This window comes from Ptychodera flava, chromosome 19 (genome assembly GCF_041260155.1).
Source record: "Ptychodera flava strain L36383 chromosome 19, AS_Pfla_20210202, whole genome shotgun sequence".
NCBI lineage: Eukaryota > Metazoa > Hemichordata > Enteropneusta > Ptychoderidae > Ptychodera > Ptychodera flava.
In genome coordinates, this window is record NC_091946.1 from 27,537,168 (window position 1) to 27,563,964 (window position 26,797).

General features: G+C 37.4%; 2 protein-coding genes across 3 annotated transcripts in view; both read right to left on the minus strand.

Annotated features, from left to right (window-relative positions):
• Positions 1-15,577: 15,577 nt before the first annotated feature.
• LOC139119137 (long-chain fatty acid transport protein 2-like) overlaps positions 15,578-26,797 on the minus strand; it is a 103,710-nt gene continuing 92,490 nt past the window's right edge. The window contains exon 11 of one of the 2 annotated variants that reach the window (XM_070682790.1): positions 15,578-16,547. The gene's annotated coding sequence lies outside the window, so the exon portion shown is untranslated. The remainder of the gene's footprint in view (positions 16,548-26,797) is intronic. The other variant, XR_011548853.1, reaches the window with a different exon arrangement.
• On the minus strand, positions 23,072-26,765 carry LOC139118120 (uncharacterized). The gene is made up of 6 exons (XM_070681415.1): positions 26,724-26,765; positions 26,179-26,319; positions 25,728-25,934; positions 25,253-25,308; positions 24,424-24,561; positions 23,072-23,604 (listed from the first exon to the last, which is right to left on the minus strand). Exons 1-6 carry the CDS (start codon positions 26,763-26,765, stop codon positions 23,511-23,513), a joined length of 678 nt encoding a protein of 225 aa, XP_070537516.1. The 3' UTR covers positions 23,072-23,510.

The following is a 26,797-nucleotide window of genomic DNA, read 5'->3' on the forward strand; positions in this document are numbered from 1 at the left end:
AATTTTTCAAATTTCCATGTGAGAGAGTGATGTAATCAGATAATTTTCCTGAACTACCGGGCTATGATCACCTCATCCAATCATTACCCGTTTTCCGAACGATCTCTTGATATTAATTTAGTGTGTCATGATCAAAGTTTCACTTTACTACAATGCTGAACTTCTTTCGAGAAACTTAGAAATAAAGATCGATTATTTTTGCCATGTGTACACGCCAACGAGATGCTTTTGTCTAGCAGGAGCGGAGATTAAACCCAGTGGGCCATGGATGCCTTCTGATCTGAATAAAACGTTGGGTATCTTTAGAGCGGCAGTGTTTCACCATGAACGGCAGTGTTTCACCATGAAGGCGCGACTTTGCACAATTTTTAAATATCGGATATTTACTATCTAGTATCGAAGTTTGACGATTTCGGGACAAGTATCGATACTAGACGATACTAGAATGAACTGCGGTTGTTCCATGGGAAGCCGCGTCTGTGAAATCGACGATATTTAGGATACCCGATATTTTTTCGGCGATTTGGGGACTCTAATATCGATACTAGAAGATACTAGAATTACTTGCCCTGTGCCTCGGCACGCTGGATCTGTGAAATCTCCGATATTTACCCGATATTTATCGGCGATTTGGGGACTCTAATATCGATACTAGATGATACTTGCATGACTTGCCTTGTGCCTCGGCACGCCGGATCAGTGAAATCTCCGATATTTACACGATATTTATCAGCGATTTCGGGACTCTAATATCGATACTAGATGATACTTGCATGACTTGCCTTGTGCCTCGGCACGCCGGATCTGTGAAATCTCCGAAATTTTTCGGCGATTTGGGGACTCTAACATCGATACCAGACGATACTAGAATGACTTGCCTCGTGCCTCGGCACGCCGGATCTGTGAAATCTCCGATATTTACACGATATTTATCGGCGATTTCGGGACTCTAATATCGATACTAGACGATACTAGATTCAGTCAAATCGCAAGTAAATATCCGATATATATCGGAGATTTCACCACCTCACAGTTCTGGCCAAACCCGACATCCAAGGACTGACTCTAGCTTCGATACTAGACGATACTAGATTCAGTGAAATCGCGCGTAAATATCCGATATATATCGGAGATTTCAGCCCTTTATAGATCTGGCTAAGCCAATCTAATTTCGATATTGTATAGTCTAGTAGCCGTAAATATCGGATATCATATAAAAGTGAAATGTCGCCTTGTCCTCTGTTTCACACAAACGAGATCGTCTTTGTCCGACAACGGAAGTTGACCGGGCAATTCATTTCGCAATCCAGTTTCTTCCAGTGATTCGAAGTGTTTTTTTCACAAAGGAACAAGCTATAAAACTTCTCGACCAGTACAGCATAAATAAAAAAACAGACAGACAAATAGCTAGATAGATAGATCATGTGGGTGGATAGATAGATTCTCTTTGTGACAGCGACTGTGTATGAAGATAAGACAGAGAAGATACATGTAGATAGACAAAGAGACGAAGAGAAACAGGGAGAAAGGAAGCAATCATTGTTCGCCGCGTTCGTTCAGTGAAATTTAAAATCGACGGAGGCTACGCTACACAAACAGGACTAAAATACCAACATTTATGTGGAAATGGAAATTTAAATTTCATGGTCGCTGTTTTGGCCATTAAATGATAAGATTTTAAAGTGATATATATATATATATATATATATATATATATATATATATATATATATATATATATATATATATATATATATATATATATATCCCTTTAAAAAAGTTCAGCGATGGCCACAAAACTGTTTCAGCTTAGTCATTTTGAAGGCATGTCTGCAGTAACATAGGATGGGGATTACGATATTGGCGTTGGTTGCCTTTCAACGACAACTCGCAGTGAGAGATATCCTTGTTTTCGTGAAAATTGTCTTCCTTCAGTGACTGTCACTCTCACTGTGTTTTTATCTTAGGGGGACTTTTCAAACATAATGTGTACCACCGGTAAATTGCAGTTTGTAAGCTCTGTTCAAAAAATGAACGCAGTCCTCACTTCTAGCGTTTATGCGGCTTATGCTGGCATAATTATGTTTATCTAATTTGAATAGAAAAGGCTGTGAATGAAGCGTCTTTTCAGTTCTTTTGTACCGATGTCGCATCGCAATTGCCATGTGGTATCAGAATTCGAAAATACCACGAAACCATAGTCCCTTGTAGAGGGACTGTGACGAAAATAATATTCAATCAAACTTTACAGGAGAAATAGTCGCCGTTTCCACACACTGCCTTGCATGCAAATGCTGTTCGAGTCGTTTGATTTTGGTATTATCGATGTGTACGTGATTCACACCTTCCGACCGGCTTAGCATATTAACTAACCCCGAAATTTCGGGGTTGCATACATGGCTAGTTAGCATCGGCGAAGTTGTAATGATTATTTGTTTTTGGTGTGCTTTGATGTACCCATCGCCACACAATACACTTTATTATACGTTAACCGACCGAGTTTTCCCCGGCATTAGTTGACGGGTCAAATATTTACGAAAAGAAACGAAAACAAGTCAACATACTCGCTTGAACTTGAATTTTTGCTATCAATGGGCTCTTCATAAACGTGCAGGCGTAAATGAAATACAAAATTTTGATCATTTTCTTCATAGAATTCTCAGTCGCGAGAGAATCGTTAATCGACCTTTCGACTGACATCGAATTTAAGGAAGTATGTGCCATGCCTCGAAATTGGAAGAAAAACTTCTGCTTAAACCTTTGTCGAGGAAACCATTCTCTTTTGAAATCAATAATGGAACTCTACAGTTACCGCGTAAATTTACTATTGAAACCAACTTTCTTTAAATTTAACCATCCTTGTGTTAACTCTATGTGAAATATTAAAATTTCGATTTTCATAAAAGAGACGGTGAAAACCTGTCTTAATCTAAGAGCTTGAAGATGATCCCACAAGAATTGTAGGTCAGAAAATATTTGTTAAAATTTGAGTCCGAAAATCTGTTCCCGAGGACAATTTACCTTAATAACGAAATTCGAATAGTCACCGCTCGTTTTTAATAGACGGCGGTCTTTCTGATAGGCTTCCAAACTTCCACTTTAACATTTAAAAGGAATATAGGTTGGCGTTTTTGAAGGTAAAGATGTTTTCCAAGTAATGGATAATGTCATTAAATGGAAGACGTCCTTGTTTCACTACTTTGGTTTGTAGGAACATTCGTCAGTTGTTATTTATTGGCCCACGCGGTGGGCGTAGCCCACCTAAGTGGGCCATTGTCATAGGTTGGCGTTTGTTAGTCTGTATGTGTGTCTGTAATATGTATGTGTGTGTGTGTTATGGATTTGTATCATCGATATCTCTCAAACTCATTCATCAAATGTCATGAAATTAGGTACACAGATTCTTTAGGATGGGAACTAGATCTGACAAAGTTTTTGGGGTTGTTGGTTGCATAGTTCAGCAGAAATTAATTTTTGAAGTAATATTTTGACTTATTTTTGCTCATTTACATAGCAAGGGAGGATGCACTAAATTATGAGGAGTGGGGCACAGAGGACTTGGAAGTAGTATTACCATGACTAGGGTTTTTAGCTTGTGTGTTCATTCGAATGAGCTTTTGTGCTACTGATGTTTTAAATTCTCTGTGTATATCTCTCTTTGTGTTTGTCTGTCTGTCTGTTTGTTTGTCTGTCTAAGAATTATGACAAAGAATGACACTATCCATTTGTGTATGCAACTAACTTTCCTCATCACAGATATATGTGTGCATTGACCTGACCAAAGTTGACAAATCTAAATAAATTGAAAATACTCTGATATAACAGTAGTCTAAGTGGTTTAGCATTTTTGCATTACAATAACTAATTAACATATTTAAGAGACTTTCCTGCTAAGGAATATATATCACTATTGTCTTGACCAAAGTTGACAAAATGCCATGTACATTTCATTACTACAGTGGTGAAATACATGTCTTCTACATGTAGTATTTTCGATATAAACATAAGGTATGAAGTTACTGATCCAATAACAAAGATGCCACCTATGTAATATATTAAAACTTATGAAAAAGTGCCGAGTCAGCACTTTTGCATCAGTGGCTTCTCAAAGGAAACCCTACAACTATGATGTTGTCTTAAATCAAGCATGGTAACATGGTTTTATAATTTTCAACAAAGCATCTTTCAATGAATCATTTGTGGAAATACCAGAAAATTGCCTCTATTCCTAGTATGTTTTCGAACTTTCTATACGCAATCCTATGCCATGAGTAAATTTTGCATAGCCTCTTGGTAGTCTACTTATTCTACCTTAGGGTAGCATTAACTCACAGTACAATAAATTATCCACAATTCAGTTTGATTTGTACACACAACGTTAGAATGTTTATACCTTTTTATCGATATGCCTGAAAGCAGTAATATAAAACCTCTAGATGTATATTTAATTACATCTATTAAAAGTATGTTTACATATTTCTCTATAAATTTCAAAGAAATCATTAAATAACCATACAAGTCATTCTGCAGGTACTATAAATGCCAGACTTTTGGGTAGTAAGTTATGACAAACTGAAGGGGTCATTCTCTGAAAAGTCAGCATGTAAATTTCTTTTGTCTTTCTGCTTGGAATAAATCAATATCCATTTGTTTCACAAAATAAGTGCAACTAGTCTCTCTACTTTCCATCACCTTATTCTGTATTGCTGAAGACACAATCAGTGGAAAATTTACAAAAATGCTATCTTCTTTCTCAATCAAGCACATTTTTCTAAATCATTTGAAATAGGATTTTAGAAGAAAGGTGTCCATAAAAGTACGTTTTCAGAATTTTAAAAAACAGTCTGTGAATATATGTACACATGGGAGACACAGTAGACCACTGAGGAGTTTCCGAGGGTACCAATCATGATGGGAAATCTCCAGTACTGTGTAACAGACTGATGAAACTTTTATTAAAAAAAACCCAAACATCAAAATAAGGAAATTGGTGGCAAGGTCCTATGGAGACAAAAGTTATATAGAGTATTAAAAACCCTACCCTTTAGTACTAAGGGTCCAGCCCTAGATCACGTGCAACATAAAGTGCGCAAGCGCATAGTCAATGTCGTCATGAACGCAGTTGATCCAAGGCCGACATGATGTACCTGCTAGCGACCGTGATCGGTATGACTGTTGTAGATTGACGTATTTAACGTAGCTGTCTTTGAGAACCATACAGTTATTTGTTGTTCAACTTGTTGATATACAGCAGGTAAGTTATTTTATGGCTTTTTCAGAGTGTTACTAATCATGTCTGATAACAGGACTGCAAATAAATAAGCATAGATAGCTCCGATAACTTCTGCCAACTCCGGGTGCCAACTGCCGTACGTGTTGCCCTTTCCCAATTGACGTTTCGCTCGACCAAAACTATCTCTATACAGTACCCCTTTCTCAATACAGATTTAGCCTTATAGTGCTTTATAGATTACCCAAGGCTCCAAAAATAAAAGTGAGTTTGTGTTATTTCATTTGAATGTTTACGCTCCAGTTTTCAGTGGAAAAAATCGATCGGCTTTTTCTCGTATCTTTGTAGAATGTAAATCAACGTGAGAAAGATACGGTAGAGCAGTTACCAGTTCATATCTCTCTCTCTCTCTCTCTCTCTCTCTCTCTCTCTCTCTCTCTCTCTCTCTCGTCCAGCATACCATTTTCAATGGTGTTATTTTATTTTATTTTATCGACATAAACACAGTCCCTTCACGAGGGGCAGTGACATGTACCGGTGCGCGTTCATCTCCTTACGCTCTGTTTTTTTATTCCTGCCGTGTTTCATATCATACACGCACAACTTGAGTTGCTAAATGTTTGCGGTCTTATAATAGCGTGAATCGAAGGATAAACGTTAGATGAAAGCATTGATGGTGAAGTGATAGTGAAATTCAAGCAATATACTTTGGCAGTCTGTCGTCTACAGGACGTGTAATGAACGCGAAACCCACATTGGCAAACCAGCTGCTCGTAGCAGCAATCGCGTACGCCAAAACAAATTCCTAAGTGACAAGTTTAAGATTTGAAAGTCGAAATCAAAATGGCAACAACAGTTTTAAAAGATGAAAACTTCGATACTGAAATTTCTGTGAAATGTAGAGGCCGAGAGCAACTCTGTAACAAATTCCTAAGTGACAAGTTTAAGATTTGAAAGTCGAAATCAAAATGGCGACAACAGTTTAAAAGATGAAAACTTCGATACTGACATTTTTGTGAAATGTAGAGGCCGAGAGCAACTCTGTAACCGCTATCGCTTTTTCCCGATGAAACTTACAGGCAATCTATTACCCCTTGCGTACTGAACCATCCAAGAAGCCGCAATCATAAACGTATGAAAGACGTCCATTCTGCAAGTGAATTTTACTATTCAGACAGTTGCATTAACCACGGATTGAAATACTGATCACTTCAAGGCCAAAATTTGCATCGTAACTATGGAGACCAGCGGTTCGTTTCTGGGTAAAACAGATTGAATTCCGAGAACGCGGCAACTATTATCTAAACGCTACCAATCACAGGATTTGTCAGCTACGTGAAATTTGTAAAATTTGTTAACTTTGATACATTTATCTGTCAATCATTACTGAATGCATCAAAACACCGATAGCCGTCCCGGGGTCATGAACATTTACGAATGAACAACAACTCTGTAGCGGATCAATTTGACAAAATGAATGGGCCGGAGGCCCGAACGGTGTCCTATATCGCCCAAGTGTCCAGCCGTATGTCTTAATTGTCTTGCAAGATTGTGAAATTGTCGATAGCTGTTCGTTATATTTTTTATTTGTTTCGTATTTTTCGTGTAGCCTGATGTTCAAATAGGACTGTAAAGTTGTATAACGTAACCATGTGAATATCATCGAAAACAGACTTTGTTTTAACGCATGACTTTTGAAGACTTTGTAGACTTGGTTCAAGTCGGTGAATTTAAAAAAAATAAAATCATTTATAATAGTTTCTCTTGTGTCTCTCCTTTTTCGTACAAACCTATCCGGAATTTGGCAGCTCACGCCAGGTTTTCCCAGCGATTGAATGCGTCACGTTTGAGTCTGCGCAGTGAGTTAGTTTCTGCCGGATTCACCGACTTGGACTTCTTGCAAAATACAGGCGGTGAGACGGACTGTGTACACAGTGACGTAGAGCAAATACAAAATGATTGACAGCCCCCACCGTTATTTTGGCCGATAAGAAGAACGCATTGCTAATAAACCTCTGCATGCATTAAAAAGTTTGTTGTCATCTCCGTGCAAAGCTAGACATCGAGTACGTTTTATATCTGGGCGAATAATGGCATCAAGTTCGTACATCAACCGCGTTTTACTACTGATCGGTCGACCATCGCTAATCATGCGAGATTACCAAAGAAAGCTTGTTGAGAGTTACATTCAGGGAAAAGATGTGTTCGTCTGCGCACCAACCGGCAGCGGAAAATCACTGACATACGAAGTCGCCCAACATTGTTTTGATTTCCATCGCTTTGGGCACGTAAGAGAACAGGCTACAACTGTAAGGACGGTGTCTTTTTCCATCCTTGAATAACCGGCGACGATTTTCGCATTTTTGCAACATGGGCCCCACAAACAACACAGATATTTTCACGCGTTTTCGGTGATACAACAGAGGTCGTGCTGACTTTTGTGGGAGTGATCGCACTCGACATTTTGTCAACAACGCCATGTGAGTTTTTATGCACGTCTCGTTTGGGTCAATTGGTAACTCCTCCCAATGTGTAAAATTTAGTGATGTCATCTTATGAATAATATATGAGTAAAGAAAAACGTCATCTCATGAATAATTTATAGCAACGCAGATCGTGCAAGAAAGCCAAGTCTGATAAATTCAAAAGGCTTATGAGTTCTAAAGATCCCCAGGTATTAATGAATATTTGTAAATATATCTACAAAGACATGGCTATGAAAACAGCAGCCATCTGCAACTATTAGTATGAAGAATCTAATCTTCAATTTATTTTTGTGAGTATTTTGTAAATATTGTATCATTTATTTCGTGTCTGTATTTGTGTGATGGATAACTTTATTGAGAGCTAGGTGTTCTCCTTGCATTTGGGCCCAAGGCCTTGAAACGCAATAATTACTTACTTACTTAAAGATTCCGGGTGAAACTCCCGCTGTATAGCGTTCACTCCACTCATCGCGTTCACCCTACTCATCGCGTCCACTCACGCGCGCTTTCACATGAAAGCAAAATACAAATCATTGCGTTCACTCCACTCAAACATTCAAAAATCACAGACTTGAACCAAGTCTAAAGACTTTGTATAGCCAATGGGCTTCATGATCTTTGAACCAATAGTTCTGTTCCCGCTGGTATGGGTATAAAAGCTAGGTTTTTACGGCGTTTTGTTTAGTTTTCGGGTTGTTTGGTTTTTTCTTTGGTTATTCCGTGTAATGCACTTATCAGTGTTTTCCGCGGGGACGGTAGTGCAGAGAAATTGATCGGACATCGTATTCCGGCAGCTGCAAATTTGATCGCTACCGTACGCCCAACAGGTGGGGATTTGACAATGTCGCAAAATAGTAATTTTTGTTTAGTATATGTACATTATACTTGCAATGTTCCGTTCAGTTCAGCATTGGCATGCAGATTCTAGCATCGGAATGGATCGATTTTGGTGCAACAATATGATACAATACAGTGTTCGAAATAATCGGTGGCAATGGTGGCATTTGCCACCAAAACCTGTCAATCTGCCACCAATTTTTTTTCTGGTGGTATTTTTCTACCACTAAATTTTGGGGTATCATGTCATCGATCCTACGGCTTGAATGAAGGAACACTGAAGGAAGACGCGTTGTCTGACGGCGGAAAAACTCATTAGCAAAATAAAACAAACTAATTGCGACATTTTGGCATGAATGAAAACATAGCGTGAATTCAAACTTGTGATTGGCTAATCTCCATATCGATGACAGCAGCTTTTGTACACTTGACATGTTGTTGCCCTCTGTGATAGCCGCATATGCAGTCATACGGTACAAGATAAAAGCATGTTGTGACATTTTGAAAACAAAGCAAAACCGCAGCCTGCGTGATTTAAATAATAATAAATACTTGCAATTCATTAGCCAGTACAGGGCTCAAAATTCCTATCGCCCGACGCCCGGCCGTGGCTGGTGAATTTTGCGTTCGGGCAAGTAAAATCAATATGCTTCCCGTCCGATGGGCAAGTGCACCAGCGGTTAAATTAACTAGGCTCTGGACAATTCAAGCTTGAAAAGGTATTTCATTACGTCTGTACACGCCTACAATCATTTTAAGTCCTTCAACTCTGAGAATTTTTTTTCTGAAAACCCTTGAAAATCCGCCCGACATCGCAAAATAAATGTTCTTGCTATTGTAAAACACAAAAAGTCGTAAAATTAGAGTTTTGCGACATGTTCTCTCCAACGTACGCGGAGTCAACTGACTGTTTTCTATGTGTGCCGTAAAGTGGTATGCCCTTGACAGTGGTTGCCATTCTCTGTGTGCAAGTGTATGACGGTCGACTTCACTCAAGAGTGTAATTGCAACTTGCATTGCGCTTGGTAAATGGATGTAAAGTGTATTTGGAGCCATGGATCTCGGCAATGCTTAGTGTGAAACGCATTAATCAACCCTCGGTTGAAAAAGTACAAGTTTACATCGTAATCGAAACGGCTCAGTCGACCAAGGAGGCCACATATTGCAGCTACGTAGTGTGTGAGATGCAGACAGTTTCAAATTACGTGACCTTGGTTGTTAGGAATCGGCTCTCACTTAGAGAAAACAATTCTGCACTGAAGAATAACGGAAACGAAACTGGAATCTGCTTCTTCACGAATACATTTATCAAAATAAAACTTTGAAAGACGGCTGTGCTCAGTGAGTAAATGTGTAAACATGTAAAAGGGTTGCAGATGTACATGTGCGTATGCATTGGCAGATAAACACTAGCAGAGCAGTTGTTTGTGATCTCAGCTTGATAATAAAGAGCAGCAGCCAGCCCCGGCAGCCAGCCAAGCACATTGTAAATTAAAGACATTATTTAATGAAGAAAATCTGAAAGTCACACAATCTTATTGATCTTATGCAAAGATTTTAATTTTGGATTAGGTTGTGGAAAAATTCCAAGATGTTTTCTAGATGGCCAAATCTACAGAAAAGACAAAAGTATTCTCACATTTCTTGTGCTACATTTCAGATTTGATAATGGTCCTTCATTTTAACAAAATGTAGTTCATGTTTCAATCTGCTTTTTTCCTCTTTGGATTCACTTAATATGCCCAAACTCTTGTTACTTGTACAATTATTATAAATTTCGAGCAAGTTCACAAGTTCTATACTTCAACAGATTCGGAATTTACGTGTACACAAATGTAAATAGTACAGCCCTTCATTCTCTGTTTTCTTGGCTTGATTGGACTTCTTGAAGTACATTTGTTATATTTTATAATACATTTATGATGACCATGTAACTCTGATTTAAAACTTGTACAAAATGAAATTCTGTGCTTGGCCTATATGTTGAAAGTGAATGTGATATTTGTAACTTAATTTGATATGACTTCTAAGCTTCAGCAGCTATACTTACTTTAAGTCATGCTTGAAGTTTATGAGTATCTCATATTATAATTAGCTACATTAAGCCATCAACAAAACTGAATGGAATGAATTTGATCCAAGTTTCGTTTAACATATATGCTTTTGCTTAATGAGCATGCCATGAGTCATCATACTTACATTTTGCTATATTTTTTTGAAACATTTTTGAAAGTTTCATGAGTTTCCCATATCATAATTAGTTCATTTGCATATATTTGCATATATTTTGATATATATATCCTTTTTTTCTCTCAACAGATTTCTGAAGGGCTGACCATTATTAATTATAACCCATGGCATTCACCTCCAGGAGCACAGGAATGATAGTGAAAGATGTCAACTGTCAATCATACCAAATTCACTTACTTTGACTTGGTCATGTCATTGCTCCTACACAATTTGAAATGCATAACAGTCCAACAAAACAACCCATCTCGAATCATTCTTGTCACAACTCAAATTAATTCCAAAGTTGCACTTCAAAAGTTTTACTTTATCTAACTTTATTGTAATTCTTGTGTAGATTCCTGAGTTTGTTCTTTGTCATTGTATAGTGTTACTTGAAAAATGCACATTGTTTGTTCATTTTATTAAAATTAATTGTCTCGCTTCATTTACTCTAGTAAAAGAGTTATTAATACTCATGTGTCATGTAATTATTGTCAATGGAAATATTTTGGTCTGCCATTATTTATATATGCTCATGTAACTTCAGAGACACCATGATTGCTTTTATAGGAATGCAAATCCTATTTTTTTGTAAATTTATGTAGTGACAAATTCTATTATTGGATTAATCTTGCATTTTTCAACTATTTCCGCGAGGGCAACTTAAGTTTTACTTTGATTCATGTTGGCTTTACTCGATTACTTGTTCAGCAACTATTTTTGTCTTTTTATAATGATCATATGCCTTTTTCGAATACTGTATTACGCATTTATTTACGTTTCTAAGAATTATCATTGAAATAAAGATTGATATTCACTTATTCTTAGTTACTCATGCAGATATGCGCATAATTCAATTGTATTTATAAAATATTAGCCCCGCCCACTTAACATTGAGAGTCTCTTCAATGTCGACTTTATGATTCAATTTGAAGACTCGCGCATGCCTTTTCGTTGTTAAAAGCAAATGATGTTGCCAAACACAGTCCTTACACGCGTGACTGTTTTAAAACACCTGACTTTGTTCGTCTTGAAACTTGCGGTAAGAATCATGATGGCTGTAGAGTTCGTGACTGAGAATGTAACAACTTACAATCGCAGTTATACGCATCAGCTTGAAGACTTTCCCAAGCAATGTCAAGAAGCTGTTGTCGAGGAAGATGCGCGGGGAAAAGTGCCACACGCTGTCCTTATTTACATAGCTTCATTTACTGGTTCTGCTGGCAATCTTATTGTTGTTACCGCGATGGTTGCATCTCTCGTGCGGAAGAGATTGCGCCCGCTTCCAATCAACATCTTCGTAACAACTCTCTGCTTCGCCGATCTTATCACCTCAGCTGCGTTCTTGCCGACTCTAGCGTCCTCGGTGGTACTGAATTATTGGCCGGGAGGATTCCACGCCTGCACGTTTATGAAGTCGATCGCTGTGACGATTCAATTTGCCGTAGTTTTGATTTTAGCCGTTGTGGCGGTGTGTAATTATTGCCTCATTTGTCAGAAACGTGAAAACTTTGACTTACTGTTCAGCAAAAGGAATTGTTTCGCCATAATCTTAACAGTGTTGTGCTTGTCCGTTCTTCTCGCGATGCCCGTCTTCGTCTCCGGAAAACAAGAGGCATACCACGTCATTATAGGTGAATGCTGGTTCCACATGACGAACGTATCTCAACACGTTCACCTTTACATATACCTGAGGTGTATTGGGTTGATCTATGCTATCCCTTTGTCGACCATTGTAATCGCGTATTCGCTGATTTTCCGCACCGCCAGGAAAGCGAGGCGAAAAATAAACGTTTGGGCAGAGCCATCGAATTCGACAGATGAGCAAGGCAAAGCGAAAAGGCCAAGGAGGCTGCTGCGAGGCGAGAAAACATCAACCTGGCATTCAATATGTTTGTGATTTTCCTGGCGTATATAATGTGCTGGACTCCAATCACAGTATTGACGGTATTTTCAAAGCACTGCACGACGTTCCCTCCTGTTCTTTTCCGCGCAGCGCACGTCCTGATGTATTCGCACCCTTCAATAACGCCGATTATCTACGCATGGAGAAACAGAAATATTCGTCAGTTGGTCTTGACTACGTTCCATCTACACAAATGTGGCTGCGTGATGTGTAAAGCCAATGTTCTACCTTGTTCCTAAGATGTTCTGAGCAATATATCGTGAGGTGATAAGAAGGACCATTGGGAACTTAAAGTTGCAGTAGTGAAGACGATATATAGTGCCTGCCTGAGAGAATTCAAATGCCTCTTCTCTCCTCTATTTGTATTGGCGAAGTGCACAGGAAGCCGTAAGGAAGAAAATGTGCAATACATGACAAACTGAAATCTCTTTTGTTGGTCTGCATCTGACATTGAAAACTTGGGGTGTTTTTTAGAGAATTCAAATGAATGTAAGAACATATTTCTTTTCACAAATAACTAGGTTGCAGCAAGTTCATGCTGGAAACATTGAAGACGTTGGAAAGTTGGAAATTGATCAATTATGTCATCCTGTTCACGTTATAATCGTATTTGTGAAAATTGACTTTAATTGAATTCAGTTTCTCCGTAATGTTAAGAATGAGTATAGTAGCCGTTTTGTGAACTTCAAATTTCGGTAATTTTAAGAGTGTTTGTTTCCCTAGTGCTTAAGTTTACAAGGTAAACCCTAATTTCATTCTTATAATTATTACGGAGAATGCTTTAAATTTCCTTGAAGTTTTAAACAATCTTTGAGACGCATATTACTGTACGCCAGTAGAAAGTTATCCCTAGTGTCGAGCATCTCAGAAAACACGAACATGATGACTATGGTTGTGTAATTAATATGAAATTGTGTTATGTGAGTTTGGCGGTAAAATTTAGATAAAGAGATTGGGTGAGATTGTGTTCTGTTTCTGAATCACCGCAGGGTTTTATATCAATACGAACCCTACTACAATTCACCGGCTTTCAAATTATGAAAACAGCACGGGTAAAATAGGTACATTAGATCGCTTTGGGGCGGGGACAGAAGTGGTGTTTCGTTGCAGCAATTTTATTTTTTCAATTTCATCACAATTTTACCTTCACAGGGAGTCACAGAAAGCATTCAGTTTGAAAAGATGAAAATTACTCTTGCTAAAATACTCAATTACTTAATGTAATTTTTCAATTTAACAAACTCATATATATTTCCTGTAAATATTTTTTCCAATATCATTTCCCTCTGATCTCATGCAATTGCAAAACAATTTGTTATTTATTTATTATAACTACGTGCGAAATTGTATGATAATTCATGTAAGAATTAGCAGATTAACTTGTTCGAATAAAAATCTTTTCTGTGTGAATAAAAAATATAACATCAAATACTCTGAAGACATAAGCCTATCTGCCACATGCCCTTCCGAAATCAAACTAGGTTAAAGTTTGCATCATATTTCTTGTCCTCTAACTTACTGTCAATATTGCTTGTGCCATATACTCATTAATCTAAATAAGATAGATCATTTTTCGAAAAACCTCCATCTCTGCTAATGGATTGGTTCAATAGAACTTTTGTTCGCGGTAACTCCCTACTTCCTGATGACCCGTTATCCAGCCTTTCTCATAATTTCTCAGCATGTATCGAACACTTTACTGTTAATATGGGCTTAACAATCAACTCTTGCTTTGATTGTGGCTACCAGTAGTGAAACGTACACTTCTTTATTCGATATTGTACCATTTTATTATAATCGGGTTCGGAGAGACATAATAATGTCCAATAGCTTCGACTGTTTTTAGACGTTTCTGATAAGCTGCATGAGGAGAATTTATGCCTACACTGTAGCTGACGTGTATACTTCATATGTAGACTATCTTTCTATGTCAATTAATAAGCTGTGTAACCATATTGTAAAATTAAGCATTCCGACGCCTTTTTGATTGCTAATGTTTGATAAATAAGTAACATTATTCAATTTTACAAGGGTTTTTTTTTTGCATTTTAGAATGAAGTCTTAAATCTAATTTGAACACTGACTTCAGTTGGAAATCGTTTGCAACTTTGAGTATATTATATACGATGACAAACACGACTAAACACGATTGGAACTAATTTGGGATAATTGGATTTTTATATTTTTCAAATTTCTCAAAAATGTTAGGTGCTGTATAGCTGAATATTACAATATTGCAAATTACTCATAAAAAACAAGTGTGTACTGTAAAAAGAAAAGCAGATGAGATTATATCGGCATTACTTCACCATCCAATTATCCCAAATTAATTCCAATCGTGTTTCTACAATAAGCTATTAATCAAACAAGCAATATCTGTTAATGGTGATTTGCAGCTTCGGTAGTCATAAAATTCTTACTATGACGGTAAATTTTATCACTTTCCCTTCCGTCAACAAATACTAAATGTATGTTCGTGCTCATTACATGATGTAAAGCTCTACGTTGAATATAATTCCAAATTTAAAGCCCCAGTAGCTGTAACTCTTGAAATTTGTTGACCTGCATAAGGCTTTATATTTTCCCTGGTTTTCTTTATATTCTACAAATTTAAAAGATATAGTCTTTTACTTCTGAAAAATTTGACAAGTAAATTTAAATTTTAACCGTTATTTTGATTTTTCGCCATGTTTAAAAACTGGTAATATTACAAAGAAAACAAAGCATATGATGTCCCAGTGGAAAACATTCAGCACTATGCATTATATTTGACTACTCTGTTGTTTCTGTGAAGATTACAATGCATATATCCACGACGTACAGAGTTTTTGCCTTATTGCATGAGGGCGCCATTTTATCTTTGAGCAAACATTAACTATTTATCTTGATCAAAATTGCACATGCAGTCCCAGTGGACAGTTTATTATACATGTATAAACACCCCTCAATGAGTACATTTCGACAAACTTGTTTTACTTTGGAAGTTAAATCACAAAAATAATGCTAAACGACACAGCTCTTGGGCCTTTAAAGTCTGCCAAATCTGGCCCGAATTACTTTTTTTGTTGGCAATCAATTCAAATATGGCGTCTTTTTAAACCTTACTATAACAAATGACAATTTGTAGTATTGCTAAAAATCAGGTGGTTTTCCATCATAAAATCTCAGGTACTGTAAACGTCCACTTATATTACATAAATTATTCCAAGGTCAAATTAAGTTCAAATTTATTTTATTTACAAAATAATTTGATTAAAGAGTTTTTCTTCCACTCGATTGCAATTGTAAACTCCTTGTTTGATAACAATGTTAAAGTTAACTTCTTCAGTAATCTTACTGCATTAAGTAAGATCATGCTACACCTGTCAGTTTTCACCTTCTTTTTATTAAATCGATTTATTTACAGCCATGATGGCAGCTTTTACGACCACCAAATAACTGCTTGAAGTATATCTATGTCTCCACTACTTCAAAAATTGTAGAAACAGACCCCATAGGGTAGAAGACAAGAGTTTGTGTCACTGCAGACTCGCAGGAATGTGTGCAGTTTTGATAAAGGGACAAAATGTTTGCTTGTAATTCTGAACTATGTAATCACCATGATATCTTTATCTAAATAATTTGTTTACGCACGATCTGCGACAATAAGAAAGTGGGAGTTAATATTGTAGATAATAAGGAAAACAATATGTACATAACCTTTGTATTGAAATGTGTACTCTATCTTTAGACTGGAAATAACTGCACAAACACATTATTTCATTGCTTGGTCGAAATAATTGTATAGAGTTTGATATTTCATGACGTATGCAGTGATCCTTGTTAGGCATATGACGCACATTGAGTTCCGAGTGTATTGCTTTACAGACGTGATACTCCGCTGACAATTTTGTCCAGTTTAGAGTATGGGGAAGAATCACCTGAAATAAGAAAACTGAAAAGGGAGGGGGCTATGCATTTTTTTTCAATACAGACTGGGTCACTTGATTAAAACATAAATCAAATATGTTCTATCGATCTCGACATGCAGATGGATGGATGTATACACTAAAGTTTGAGAAGACGCCCGGGATATTTTAGTTGCAACTTTGAACGTGCTGGGTGTGAAAATACTAACATCTGCCGATAGCCAAATCTGATAAGCTACCTATGTCATGAATATTTTTACCCCTTTCTAGTACAAAAAACTAGTACCTGTTGTTCTCGAGGCATAGATGTAAACGGCTGTACTTACGGAGCTCCTGGAATGTGAGGGAGGCCGGTCGTGGGATACCTTCATAATGTTGTCGTATATGGCAAATATGTAGCCCGACGTTGATTCATTGCCACATGTTCAATTCAGGGTTGCTGCATTGGTCCTTGGTACCAGTAACGGCCTTTCTTGTACAGATAAATGCAGTAAATTTAGTAAACCACTGACATCACTGCTATAATTCCTTTACCAGTTCCATGATTCAGAGCCCGCTATGGTACACAAAACGCTCGTTATTCATAGAACTTACTAGCCATATGGTATACGACACTATGGACGGTTACACCCTTTTTTTCATCCCCAATGGATAAAAAAAAATACACGAGGCTTTTTTGGCATTGCAAATTTGTGTCATTCTTGTATAACAATCAGTTGCACAACACAAAATCTGTGTGAAGTTGTGCGTACGAATACGGTGTTTGATACAGTCATGGCAATGCATTGTGGGATAACCAGGCAAAAATATATTGATAATGATGGGCACCGACCAATAAAGCCTTATCCATTTAATCATTTCATTTGCTTTTTCGAACCATTGCTTTCATCATAGTTGCAACATCCTGATTGTACTCGACTCCAAATAGATGGAAATGGCATAGAGGTAAGGTTGCAAAGCTTAATATATATTAACGAGACAATTGACTGTATTACGTTTTTAAGTATTAAATTTATTAAAAGGGAGCGGTCAATCTGATACGTATGTAGGCTCCAAAGAAATCAGTGATCATAATTTGTTACCCAACGACTTTATTTATCTGTAGGGCATCGATCATATTTCATATCACAGGCTAGGGTCTATAACTTATACGATGATAAAACTTTACGAAATTGTCGACCGATATGTGTCAAGCGTAATCAATCCATTTGTAGGAAGGTAAAGTAACATTCAACAGAATCATCGATAGCTTCACGTGTGATAAGGGTCAAGTGTCGATTGGATTGCGTCACTCACAAACTTATATTGTCAAATTTTAGATGTTAGGACACAGTTTACTGAATCTTCTCTTGCCCTTTAGATCACAAACTTTGTGATAAAACAAAAGACCTATTTTTTAAGCAACAAGTCATATTTTCCGGTTGTCTATTCCAAAGGCTAAAGGAAACAAACGAACAACAAGTGAAATAAACAAATAAATAAAACATATAAAATAAAGAATAAATAGATAAGAGAGAGGTAGACAAAATAGCCTGGTATTGTACCCACCATTGCCGATGAGGAGGACTTTGACCTCATTAGTTTCAATGCAATTCAACAAGAGCTTGCTGCGTAGATTATAGTTGGTTAAGCCAAACTCGACATCTATTTTGGCGAAGCCCAACCAAGCCCACGCGAATGCCGGTTCGTTGTACATCATTATTGCCACCCTATCACCACTCCTCGGACCGTGTTGCTTCGCATAGCTTGCCAGTCTGTTGGCCATAATTTCGATGTCGGTCTACGAATATAGAGTGTCAGCGTATATATCGAATGGCTTGTAATTAGGGTTTCGATCAACGGCCCGCTCGAAGACGTCGACCATTGGTGCCTTGGAAGCGATATTCTCGGCGATCGCCTCTCGTGATTTATGATTTCCTTTGTTCTTCTGTTGTGCCCAATGTCTTGATACCAATACGGGTTCAGAGAATGTGTGGTGGCAGCTATGGCTGTAAAGCCAGCAATGATTGATGTTTTACTGCGCGAGGACATCTTGCGAGATAGGCTGCTTTCGGTTACTTATTATTTCGGTTATGTATTTCTGTTAAACATGATCACATATCACAAGCTGTACGGGGACGAAAGTAAAATGATTGTTTTGCATTAACCACAGACAAATACGGACAGACTGGAAACGCAGCATGCTACTATTGGCTTTTCATATTAAAATGAGCTTTAAAGGTGTTAAACTTTTTGAAGGCTTTGTTTGTGGTTGATAACTGCACGAGATTATGCGAAAAATACCACGAGATGGCATCGTATTGCCAGTCGCGTAGCAACCATAGTTCCTTTGTGAGCTCTCAGGCCAGAAACACCGCTTCACGCCAAACAAAACATAACACGCCAGCAGTTTCATAAACATGTCCTACCTTGACGCACGTGTTAAAGACGGTATGACTGGCCGTAAACCATTGAGTAAAACCAGATAGTATCGATTAAAGACTTTCAAATTTTGTTCAAACACACTCATTATATATTCATAAAAATATGAGAGGAATTTTTAAAACGGTAAAACTCACTTTCCTGACGCTCAAAACACTCCCGTTTTCACCACCACGTCAATTCCGCTCAGCACCACACGACAACAACAACAACACATACTTTTGCTTAACAATTGGCGAAAATCCGAAAATTACCGAAGGATGCATGGTCGGCACTCTTCGGAAAAGAGAGGCGAGAGCAACCTGGGGCGAGGTGAATATGGATGGGTTACGTAACCGCTTCACGCCTTAAACAATACCCTTTGCGAATCTGTTTATGTTTGTCTGTGCATTAACTTAGAATTTTAGCACACAAATATGTAAAGTTCAGCTCCATACTTAGATACATGACAAATATATGCACAAACACAGAACAAAAATAGACAAATTACAGAAAGCATATGCACAATCATGTCATATCTATAAGTACACATTGTAAGATAGGCAGGTAAATAGTCGTGTACACTTTTGGCTACCTACCTACCTACCTACCTACCTACCTGCCTACCTACCTACCAAGAGCTTTCCCTGACAAATTTGGGAAATTTTTGGTTTTCAATCGATTTTTACTTACAAATCTGGCCATGTTCTCTGTCATTCGGGTTTTTACATAGGCAAAGTAAACCCATGTTTCTAGTTCAGGAGGAATATTCTCGTTAAGAAATGAGGTGTTCAGGCAAAACTCCCGTACATGTTTCAATTGGGTACCGCCTGGAGCATATTCAATCGCACTTTGGGAGCTTTCATTTTCTAGTATTGTAGCCTGGGATGGACGAGCAGATTTCTCTTATGCGTCTGCATCGACATACTAGGACTATGACCGCCTACGAAGGTGATAAAAAAAAATGATGACACGCCATGGCATGCGATTGCTAGAGGATATTTTGATTATTTTTTCATTGTTATGGATCCAAACCAACTTAACCATGTATGAAATTTTCTGCACGTAGAATTCACTTTGCCATATGTTCAATTCAGTTAAGGGCCTTTTACTGAAATAAATCTTGTTCTTCTTTTGGAGATATGTGAAATAAAGTTTGGCTCATGCACTGAGGACTCGTATCGAAAGAAATTAGAGAGTCACGGAGGCCCTGATGACCCTCCGCACTTATTATATGGGGACTTCCTTCTTCTTCCTCTTTTACATTTTATCGAATTAAGCGAAAACGACGACAATTGAAACACTTTCTGACCTCATTCATGGTGTACGAGATTTTCACCCGAAAGGCGTGTATTCAACTTTAATCTCAGAGGGTAACAATACGTATTTATCGGTTATATTTACAAATTTCTTCGTCAGAGTGCTGCTATGTGTACTTTTCTGTATGAAGCTATGCTTGCGATCCAGTCGGTCATTCGCACCGAATGCCTCCATTCCTATCCGATTGTTTGTGTTAATGAAATGTTTGTTTCGCTTCGGATATTTGTAGGGAAGTTTGGATTAGTGTGTACGGTAATGTTTTGTTTGTGTGGGGAAAGCTTATGGCGAGACGCAGCCGGGCCTATGGTGTTACAATGGTCCTTTGATGCTTGCGTTTCGAAACCCGAGTGTGGTTTCTCATCAGTCGCAGTGTAGATTCTTTCCTTAGTTTGTGTTTGTGAAAATTTATTTTAATGCATTTTAGTGGTCTTGCTCTTCGAGTAGCGAGGCAAGTATATTAATGTTTGGGTCTCGTTGTGAGGCCGTTTGGTGGTTCGGTTTGTTTGTTCTATGTTTCTTTACTTTTGTAAATTTTGTTTAGACTAGTGTGTCTTTTAGATTTTTTGCGGCGGTTTGTGAACTTTTAGGCAATAAGTACCACTGCGGGGTACGGATTTTTATGGTTTTTTTTGGATTAAGATACTTATAAGTATCATGGTCGATGTGTTTCTTGTCGTACATTTTGTTAAACAGTTCGTGTACTTTGTTTACTGTTTGTTCTGTGTCGTCACTGTCTAGTTGAGTATAATACTGAGTGTTGCGTAATTGCTTTTCGCATTCGTGTACGTAATCTTTTGTGTTGACAATGACGATGCCCCGACCCTTGTCGAAGGGTTTTTATGGTAATCTGAAGCAGTTTTATTCTGCTTGGTTTTGTTGGTGTCGGAATGAATTTTAGGCCTTTGCCTAGTGCTATTATTTCGGTGTTTGTTAGTTTGAGCGATGGAAGGTTCTTGATGAATTTCATGTTGTTGTCGGCTTTTCTTTGGAAGATGGCTGATTTATTTCCTCGGCCATTTTGTCTGTTACGGTGTTTTATCATTTTGTTTTTGTTTTTTTAATGTTGTATTTCTTTTTTTGTTGTATTTACGATTTTTGTTAATTCTTATACAGCATAAACGTTGAACTCGAGAATTCGCTGTCACAGAGAATAATGGAATAAGAACTACAATTTTACCGTCGTTCGGTCGACTGAAGTAGCACTTGGTGTTGATACAAAGAGTACAAAAGAGCGTCATGGATCTGGAGCCCGCTTTTGTTCATCAGCTAATCCCAATTAACGAGGGCCATTTAGCACCTCATCGAAGTTCTCCTCCCACTAATCCAGGGAAACCGTACTTGATAGTCCTACGTCATCAGCTAACGCCTCATTATGCTGATTTTATGCCATATATTTGAATACATAACGAGCCTGCAAAACCGGACAATTCCTGGCGGCATGTTTTCTCATGACTGCTGTAAATTGCAAACATGCATCTTAGTTGGGATGAACTTAGAATGCCCGAAATTCAAGAGAGGCTATATCAGAGAATCGATAATTTGAAGAAATGGTATTTCTACTCTTTAGACCGCTTTAGCAAAACGACTAGAAGTAGTTGCCTGCCGTATAGTGAGTCTATGATTATTTTCATAAAGTGTTTACGATTTTTGAAGCAATCTGGGTGTAAAGTAGAAGAATCTGCGCCTTGTGTCATTAATAAGTGCATATATCATATTTTTTTATGGCCAGGTTTGAGTTCAGGCGCCAAGAATGTTGAATAAATCACACCTCATGATATTATCCGAGAAGTCATGAAACATGGGCCGTTATTTATAAGAACATGTCTGAGGGATTCGAGATAGCATAATTCTCGCCGTAAATTTTGTTTCATTCATTCATATTCAAATCCCTTACTGACAACATGTATGTCACCGATAGACAAGTATGGAATGTAATTCAGGGGCCAAATAAACGTCTCGAAATGGAAATCATCATAGCACCATTATTTCGAACAATGTTTGAATTTACCTGATTCTCCACCATGTCATCTTTGGCCTTGTACAGGAAAATATTCAGAGCCCAGTTATGAATGTATTAATATTGCTAGCGGCAAAAAGGAGATAGAGGTATATGGTTGAGCCCGAACTTAACCAAGAGAGTCCCGGACTCGGACCATAACACGTAATGGCAAGGGAATCCCGTCTGTGGGATGGTGCTCATGATGGTAATGTCGATGAGATGTGAACCGGGCCGAAGGCGAGGGTGCCGGCAATATTATCACCACAACCTTTATCCCTGGGTCTGTGCACAATAAAAAACCAGACATGAACTGAAAATGCTCACGTGTTTTCATAGATATTGCAGTTGTCTGTAAATTTAAACTTTTGCCAATAGTTTTAACGTTTTTTAAGCTGTGATGATCAAGATCATGGACATAATCATGACAGACCAATGACAACGGCCTTTTCATTTACAAATATGAATTCGGTGGAAAAAATGCTGAATGTCTTTGGCTTCTGGCATTGTATCAGCATTTACATAACAAGTGCAATTGATTGGTACAGTGCTTCACACTGTATAGGCCAAAGTGATATCACCATAAAGTAATGAAAAGCCATATACGCATTCTTTCAGAAAACCATTTTTATTTTTTAAGAACTCGAGTAAAAGATAAACAACATGGCTATTTTTGATAAATCTTTCAAGAAAATAGATTAAAATGAGCCATTGAGAAGGACATAGTTTCAATAGCAATAGAGAGTTAGTATAGTACGGAGAAATAATGGAGTGTTTTTGTGTAAGAGTAGTAAGGAGAAATTCCTCTGTATGAAAGTGGCTAACCAGTACTGGTCTTGCAAAGTGCCCTTGCTGAGTAATCCTTAAGTGTAATTGACATCACTGCAGAAATCTTTCAATTTTTTTTCTTTACAGTTGCATTGTTATCAAATACAGGAAATGAATTTGTTATGGCATGGGCATATGTATTGTATGGTGCAACAAATTGACATGTATATGTATGTATAGAGAGGAGTAAATGGGTAGCAAGTTTTTATGAGATCAATGCAGCCATCATTGAGAAAATGATGTGAATGAACACACGAACATGAAATAGGAGATCAAATGTATATCAAGTAAAGTTACAGTACTGTAAACAAAACAAGAAAAAGTGTCAATGAAAATGTTCGTAACTGATACTTTGAAAACTGATAAAATACTAAATAGCGTGAAAGTCATTCAGTTGAAGGCTGTTCTTGATCTTTTTGTCAGTGGGTTCATTGATAGATACATCTTCAGTGTCCGTTGCTGGCCTGTAAGAATTAAATTTGAAATTGCAGTGATGAATTCATAACAAAAATTGAATTAGGCGTATTTTATAAGGGTGACAAAAAATTGAGTTTTGCGCTGAAAGGGTTAATATGCAAAATAACAGTTAATTGACACAATACTGACTTATGTCATGGTGTGGTATTGGAGTTCAAGTGTATGAGGCAAGCTTCTAATAAATCTAAAACTTGAGTTTGCTATTGATAAACTCCAGTTGCACGATAATCCCTGTATGTGTTTACACGCTAGATTGATTTCATATTGTATCAGGAAGTTGCAAAATCATGTAATACATGCCTCAATGCGAGTACAAATCAGTGTATTGATTTGAATAGGAATATCTGGGTAATTAGTGGGCCATTGAACAATGTACTGACTGGTTTCCATGGTTACCTTGTTCAGTGAAGCCCTTTGACATATTTGACGTCAAGTAGACAGTGAACGGTAGATGTGGAATATGAATATGCACATTGCCATCTGACTTTCATTAAAATTTACTTATTGCTTGTACCCAGTTAGCTGTGGGTCCATAGCTGTGGTGTCTTGCAACATAATATCAACATTGATTTGCATTCATTATTCATTGTCACTCCCGGACCCTGGAATTGCAAGTAATGACTTCGACTGTGAAGAGGCATGTAATAAAAATATAATTGCCTGAATACATGGGTTCATGTGTCCTGGCAGCAGGAGACAATTTGCCCTCATGGAGTTGTCTGGGGCACATAAAAATCCATGTATTTCGGCAACAATAGATAGTATTACATTCTGCAAATGACATTAGGTAATGAAGTAATTCTTACTTTATTGCTGTTACTGTATCACAATTTCTTGTGAACATCACTTCCATTGGCAGTCTCTCAAGTATTGATTCTTGAGTTCCTAGAGTCCACAATTGTGGACATTCAAGATATTCTCCATCTATAACAGCGGATGGAGGACTGTGAAGAAAGTACATCAGTATATGTCAGAGACATGACATCTCAACTTATTGGAGATAGCTTGGTTTGTGTTCTATGTATACCCTGAGGTCGGAGTATGTGAATATCATGATGTAGTTGTTTTCTTTGATGGCCATTGATCGCATTCCCTTGTCAAGATGTCACAATGATTGAAGAATGTATATAGCAAATATTAAAAAATAAAGTTTTTGACAAATTGTTGAGAAATATTGTGCAAAACATACAATATTGCAGATTTCATGATATTCAGGATAACTGTGGGGAACGCATATAGCAATTATCAATGCTATCAGGTGAGTAGAATTGGTAAAATAAATTTGTTCAAAATGATAAAAACTGCATAGAAAATACAAATGTGCATGTAAACACATCTGTTTAAGGTAATCCCTGGGCATCTGTAATTGGACTATGTACTTTGGTAAGGCTTAAAGCAGCTTGGATGGAAAAAGCAAACCAATAAAGGACACCGTTACACATTCATCTATTAGATAAAGTGTGCATTGCTGACAGCACAGGTAGAAAGAAAGATATGACAGAAAAATGCAAAGTTGTTAATAGTATATTTTGACGTTTTAAAAGCACATTGATAACACTAGAATGATAAGATGAGGAAGTAGATATAAAGTTTGATGAAATGCTTATGTGTGGTATTTTATGATATGTGACTTACTCGTCTGGGTCTATGGCTTCCAATATTCCACTTGACATACTCTGTGATGATAACACCTGTGCAGAATATAATGTTAAATGGTTTCAAATGTGACATGGTGACAAGCATGGATAAAAGAAAGTATGTTTGCTTCAAATGTGAGTAGTTGCAAGCATTGAAGTGTGATGCAAGCACTGAAAGAATTATGAGCTGAGTAGATAAATGCAGGCTAGTTTGCAGAATAAGTGTAGGATGGTTAAACAATTCATAAATAAACATAGTTGCTATGACAAACAACATAATGATGAAACTGTAGGCATATTTCTGTTGTTTTTGATTTGGATTATGTAGAATGTGATAAAGTCATTGTGTGTTTTTATATGTGGATGTTTGTTATTGTCATTTGTTGCTGAGATCATTTTGTTGTAACATGTGTCATGATAAATGTTGATAAAAAGGAGAGAAGATTAAGGAAAGGCAGCATACAGTATATTACCTCAACCTCAGTCAGTTTTGTGCTGTTTAAAGCTGTCTGATTGTGGAACTTGTTTACAGTTAATGGTCCAACGCGGACCTTTGCTCCAACAGTGAATGGCAAGGCAGTTTGCTCGTTCCAGAGTCTCAGCTTTGCTTTGTGTCCTCTGTCAGAGATTGTCACATCCCTCTTATTTGATGAGTTTGCGGTTTGGGAAATGCCCTCTACCTGAAAATTATATGGAAAAAAAACAAATTGGAGAAGTGAAGAAATTAAATGGCTAGGAAAGAAATGTTATGCTTGTTGTGCATTTTTATTGAAAATACACTAATCTGAAGTCTGCCGATCAATTACAAACATTTACAGCACATTAGGAGAATGACATTTACATTATGATCATTATGTATGGCTGAATTGTGATGACATTTTGCTGAGAAAGTGAATTGTGAATGCATTGAAGAGGAGAACCCACCTTTTCAACCGTGCCAGTCACAGTTAGCCGTTTTTTGGCAGGTGAAACCTCCACATCTGATATTGCAATCTCTTCTGGTTTGTAATACTTATCGATTGTTTGTTGATGGAGGTCAAAAGCTTTGTTACCACAACTGAGCACCTGCAAGGTGAGAATCAAACTGTTAGTTTGCAGAGTTTTGGTGATACAGTGTTTCATGTACATAAAATCACTGCAAATGTTGAAGTGTGATTGGTATAAGCTGTGCACCATATAAAGAAATTGTGATGTTTGACAAAGTCAGCTTGCAAACACATGAAGTTGTTGAAGCCGTAAAGTTCCAAGTGTCAGTATTATTGTGTGTTTTTGTAAGAAAATTGCGCAAGTTATGACTGGTGAATATGGTTTTTCATATTAAGCGATGGCAAAGGTAACGTGTAAAAGTCAGCTTTGATATTGATAAATATATATACAGAAAAACAGATTGACAGATGTAGATGTTTTTGTAGGCCATGTGAATTTGTGAGAAATTGGGATATATAAAAACTAAAAATAATATCGCTTACCTTTGCCTGTTCATAGAGGCAGATGGAGTTGTCCTTGCCCATAGTGAACTTTCTTAATTCCACAAATGCTCCTC

Excerpts from the sequence above, each read along its gene's own strand:
- LOC139118120 (XM_070681415.1), bottom strand. The coding sequence starts at position 26,765 with ATGGGCAAGGACAACTCCATCTGCCTCTATGAACAGGCAAAG. Across the intron at positions 25,309-25,727 it reads CAAAACTGACTGAGGTTGAG|GTGTTATCATCACAGAGTAT; the intron begins GTAATATACTGT and ends TATTCTGCACAG. Across the intron at positions 24,562-25,252 it reads GAAGCCATAGACCCAGACGA|TCCTCCATCCGCTGTTATAG; the intron begins GTAAGTCACATA and ends CTTTCTTCACAG.